This window comes from Camelina sativa, chromosome 12 (genome assembly GCF_000633955.1).
Source record: "Camelina sativa cultivar DH55 chromosome 12, Cs, whole genome shotgun sequence".
Lineage (NCBI taxonomy): Eukaryota > Viridiplantae > Streptophyta > Magnoliopsida > Brassicales > Brassicaceae > Camelina > Camelina sativa.
The window spans coordinates 18084528-18090465 of record NC_025696.1 but is presented as its reverse complement, the minus strand read 5'-3'; the positions used below and the strand labels follow the sequence as shown (position 1 = coordinate 18090465).

At 32.5% G+C, this 5938-nt stretch overlaps 1 protein-coding gene across 1 annotated transcript; it reads left to right on the top strand.

The window, feature by feature from the left end:
* On the top strand, nt 202–869 carry LOC104732087 (monothiol glutaredoxin-S7-like). Its single transcript, XM_010451610.1, has one exon. The coding sequence runs from the start codon at nt 373–375 to the stop codon at nt 679–681; it is 309 nt and encodes a 102-aa protein (XP_010449912.1). The 5' UTR covers nt 202–372; the 3' UTR covers nt 682–869.

Below are 5938 nucleotides of genomic sequence, written 5' to 3'. Positions count from 1 at the left end.
GGAAGAGGCAAAGAGTCAAGAAGGCGTAAACCGATCATGGCCGCAAATTTTTTCCTTTTTATTTTTATCTTATAAAATGTGTTCTTTATTTCGAGCTATAAAGTTGATTCTCTTAAAAAGTGCCACATCGAACCCATAATGTCATAGCTTTTCGTATTATATATAGTACCCTTGTAGAGACTTCTCTACATCAAACCGATCAAACACAAACTCAAAAGTTACCTTTTCACCTTCATTCAAAGATATCACAATCTCTGTAACATTTCTTAGTTATCTCTTTTCATCCCTAATCTCGCATCTTGTAATCAAAACACAGCCTATTTTCATCCTCCGCGAGTCAATTTTTAAACACACTTTCATATTATAACAACAATGGAGAAGCTACAGAAGATGATCTCCGAGAAGTCGGTTGTGATCTTTAGCAAAAACTCTTGCTGCATGTCGCACACAATCAAGACTCTTTTCTTAGACCTTGGCGTGAACCCTACGATCTATGAGCTAGACGAGATTAACAGAGGAAGAGAGATAGAGCAAGCATTGGCTCAGCTTGGCTGCAGCCCGACTGTACCGGTGGTGTTCATAGGAGGGAAGCTCGTTGGTGGAGCCAATCAAGTCATGAGTCTCCATCTCAATCGTTCTCTCATTCCCATGCTTAAATGTGTTGGGGCATTATGGGTTTGATTAAACTGAGGGGATACTTACATAGAACGTAGCTTGATAATAATAATGTAATGCAACTAATCAATGATGACAAACAAAAACACATATACATGTACGTATGAATGGTTTGTGTCTATCTAAGTTTTGGAAGGATACATTATGAGAAAAGTGTATACTTTATAACTAATTCACTATGTATTGTATTTTAATTCGATTTCTATAAATAAATACATGTATCTAAGAAAATTGTATGCCGCTTGTATCGGAAAATTACATCTATTTTTTGCGGTTATTGGGTTATATATGAAGGAATATAAAGAATATACATGCATATAAAACAACTATGTTAAATGATTTGTGTTAAAATAACCAGCACGGTAGTCTTACACGGTCCTCCACCTGCGGCCAGCATGCAACCCTTCTCATGTAATGTAGCTTGCACGCTGTCATTACAAAACTCCTGTGGGCGGCCTTAAAGACCTTGGCAAGACACAAGATCTCTGATGCTTTCAACTTATAAGCTTCTAATTATGACCTCTTTCTTTATATTGGATTACGTCTACGCCCATATTCTGTTGCAATAGGAAAAGAAAAATCATAATTAACAAGAAAAGGGGCTTGATCAACATATTAGAGATAACTTTGGAAAGTTAAATGTGAATCTTACATATCAAATATTTTGGACCATTTCACCTTTGGGCCGCATGGTGGAGCTGGTTCGGCCTTGGGGAAGTATAGACTTGGGGATCAGCCGGACTATGTCTGTTGCAGAGGCCTGGTCTACTCGCCGTAGACGACACCCTCGTACACTGATTCTCAATGCTATTGAGCACTCTTTAAACTTGCAATATCAGCATTGAACAGAGCATGAAGATCGGGTGCTGTGGAAAGGAAAAAGTAACTGTTTTCAGACTGTGTTTTCAACGACGGAAACTTGGTCTCACATACGCTCCACTTCAGATGAGGTCATTTGGTTTACTCATGCCACTCCCAATTATACTTTCTGTACTTGGTTGGCGGCACATGCCAAATTGGCCACCGGAGACCGAATGATACGATGGAATATTGGAGCTTCAGGGACGTGTGTTCTCTGCCAGCAATGTACTGAAACACGGTCTCATTTGTTCTTCGCTTGTAGCTTTGCATCTGCAGTGTGGACTGCCACCGCCAAAGGAGTTTTCAAGGCGCATTTTTCTACCGACTGGAACCAGCTTCTGGCTTATCTTGCAGACAATCATCAGGACCGCTTGGGAGCTTTCCTCACGGTATACTTTCCAACTCACAGTCTATACAATATGGCGGGAACAGAATGGCCGACGCCATGATCAAAGGCCTAACACGGTAGGGCAACTCATTAAATGGATTGACCGACATGTTCGGGATCAACTACTGTCCATCCAGCGTATGGGAGATAGGCGGTTTGAAGATGGACTTCAAGTCTGGTTCCACACAAGGACTTAACAAAGTTTTCTCCATTTTAATGTTTTATTAACCTTCTAAGCGCCTTTTTCAAACATACTGTAGCACAAGTTGTAACAACACTATTTTCTTGAATATAATTTAACATTACATTCCAAAAAAAAAATATATTTTGGACCATTAGATGTTTATCTACAAAGTGAAGCCTGTAAAATCCGTGAAGTCTAAAAGAAAAACTTGAAGATTACTTGAAGATCTATCTCATAAAAACACCTCAATAAATTTTTCTATTGTGTAATCTTTGACACAACAACAATGCCCAGTAACATATTGTTTCGTCGTGATCTTATTTTAAGAAACAATTCAATATCGTATTGACTTTCAAAAATTATCGACAAAAAGGCATCCATTTCTGTATATCCACTCTCTTTTAACCTTGCTTTTTTACCACTTGGAGAACTCTGAAAGTCCATAATTAGTATGTTATTATTGTGTCTAGCCCAAAAAGCCCTATACTAAGTGGAGCTTAATTAGGTTGATACTTATATCGATGGCAAATAATTGTCTGGTATTTAATATTTGGACACTTATTTACATATATTCTCAGTGAAATTAAGCAAATAATTAATATAAGTTACGTACGTTGGAGAAAAAATAAGTTTACTTGGAAAAAAATTCCAATTTTTATAGAATTAATTTGGATTGGTTTAAGTAAAAATAAGAGTGAATAGAGTATCTAAACTAAGTTATTACGGATGAACAAATAAATCTTCAATTTTATTTGCCAAACTAGCAATTTTTAAAAAGTGTTCAATATGAACTAACAATGGTTTTAGGAGAAAAGTGAGTTTCAACCCAAAATTAATGGGGCATATAATGAAAGTTACAGGATGGTATTACGTCGTTGTGGAATTGAATGCGATATAATATGTGTTTTTACGTAAGACATGTACGGAGTAGGATCACCTAGCAATGTGTTATGACTCTCCGGATCACAGTTGGGCCAGATTCCATCACTAAATCGAGTTAAAACGAAAATATATATATATATATATATATATATATATATATATATATATATAGTTCCTTTTGAGTCTATATCCTCAAACGAATGAGATCGTATCTTTACAATATCAAGAATCACATACAGTTTACCTTTATTCCCAAGTTGATTTATGATGGGAAATTTGCTGAGAATATAAAGAAAGTTGCTGAGAGTATAAAGAAAGTGAAGAGGCCACATAAACTACCACACAATCAAAAAACCAAAAAGAAGACGAACTGAAGAAGATTATTCTAGAGATATACCATACGATCTCGAGTCTTCGCAAAAAGAAAGAGATTCAGCTTTTATCGTGTGTAATGCACTAATGTGTATATGCTAGTGGCCTGGATTTTAAGATTTTATCAGTAAATCTTGTTCCTAATAACAAGTTACACGTTGAATGCAGCCAAGGTTAGCATTTTTTCAACTGAGAAGGAACCTCTATCCACAAAATCTCCATTGAAGAGATATGGATTGTTATGAGAAAGTCTGCCATTTAGCTTGAAGGTATTGCCAAGATCATAAAACTTCATGAAAGAGAAGAGAGTCTCATTTTCATATACAAGAATTAAAAAAACGATTGAGAGTATATAAAAAGAACATACAAAATTGCTCATGAATATCACCATTCACCACATAAGGTGATATGTGTTTGATTAGGTAGTCTAATATCAACAAGAGAAAGCTTAACGACCATGATTCTGTTTTAGCCTGCAATATAATATATTAGGCATATTTAAAAACCAAAGAATGAAAATGCTCATCATCAAAGCAAAGCATGGAATTATCAAAAACAACCAAATAAGAAACCTCATCATTCTTCCAACTTGATTTGAACCAGAAATTGTTCAGCATATGGCGAACCAAATACCAAATGAATGCACTGAGTTGCAAGCTTAAAAAACGGGTATTAACTTAACCATCACATACATAATTTAAAATCTTGGTTTTCTGTCTACTTTGAAAACTACATATTTTGAAATGAAAATGTAAAATAAAACCATTTTCCTTTATAACTAATCTAAATGTTAAAATAATTTAAAATTTAAAAATTAACTTAAATTCGAAATTAATTATTTAATAAATAAAAATTATTACGAAAATGTGTTTATTATATTTTAATAAAGAAAAAAACTTAACTTGTTTTTATTTATATTATTTAGATTTAAATTTATTTTATAATAAATAATTCCAGATTATACAATTTAATATATATACATATATCAATTTTTTAAGACTTATTTTAATCAATGTTGATTTATTTACAATGTCGACTTCGTGAACCATCGATTTTTTTTTTCTGTTGACTTAATTATTTTCACCACCGATTTATTTTATAACTGTTAATTTATCTTATGCCTAGTGGATTTATAACATAGTCAATTTTTTTTTAACTTATTACATTCTATTTGATTTATAAATAAGATCGATATTCTGAATGGTTGACTTAAATTTATTTTTTGTGACTTATTTCTTTTTTCTATCAATTTATTTTAATATTATCGATTTTTTTTTACTGTATTTTTATATAGTCAAATTTTGATGTTGTTGACTTATTTGTTTTGTTTGTTGATTTCTATTTTTTTCCCCGTTTATTTTTTTTGGTCTTAGTAAACTTATTTTATTTTACATTGACGTACTAATTGTGAATAAACAAGGAAGAAAAGATTTTAACTGAACAATACTTTTATTAATTCTTCTCCAATACCTAGAGGAATACAAGAGACTCATTCTTATACTACAAGGTGAACATTCTAGATCCTTTTACATATGTATCGGATCTGATTACACTTGTCACACATCTAGCCACTAGCTTCTAATTGGAGAGGATTATAACGGGTTGCTAGTACAATTGTCGGGGAAGAAGCAGCTGGTGTTGCAGTCCTTACTTTCGGCATTGCCTCTGTATTTGTCTCCGTATGTTGCAGGTTGTGTTGCAGGGAGTGTTGTACTATTGTCGCCTTTTGTTGCTGAGAGAGACATGGGCCTTGGGCCTTAATTGGTTTATTGTTATGGGCTTGAGCTTTCACACTTTCACTAATATGGTTGATTTTATAAACTGTCAATCTATACCTAATGTAAAAAACAGTGTTTTAAAAAAAATAATTTTGTAAAATAAATTAATTTAATTACTCCCTCTGTATCACAAAGGATGATGTTTTAGATTTTTCACATTAATTAAGAAAAACATTTAATGTTTAGATATAAATGTATTATTTATTTATAATAATATTTCTTATTACTATTAACCAATAGTAGTTCACCAAACTTTAATATTTTCATTTAATGGTTCTTGAAATTTACAAATTTTTAGTATTAATTGATAAAAATCCTAGAAAATCATCTATTATGATACAAGAAAAAATCCTAGAAAATCATCTATTATGATACAGAGGGAGTATATTGTATTTATTTTTTAATTAATTCTTAATTAAGGGAAAAATAGTTATTTGTGCAATACATAAGGTATTTTTCACAAATTTAAGGTATGTATTCAAATTATTTCTTAAAAATCACACTAATTATATTTATATGTATATGAGTGTAGTAAGTAAAAATTTGTATTTGTGTTGAAAATGTATCTGTTTTGAGTGCCATTGGAAATAGAAGGCGTAGTGAAGTAGATAAACACATGACATGAGTACATACATATAAAGTATTCGTCAGATCTAAGAGATTTTGTTATATGTACGTTTTACCGAATTAGTTGATAGTTTTATTCTTTAGTTGCAAGTGGTAAAGAATCAAAAACGTGTGAGCCGCAAAATCCCACACCGATATCATAGCTTCAAATCCTTTGGATACTCCCACCAT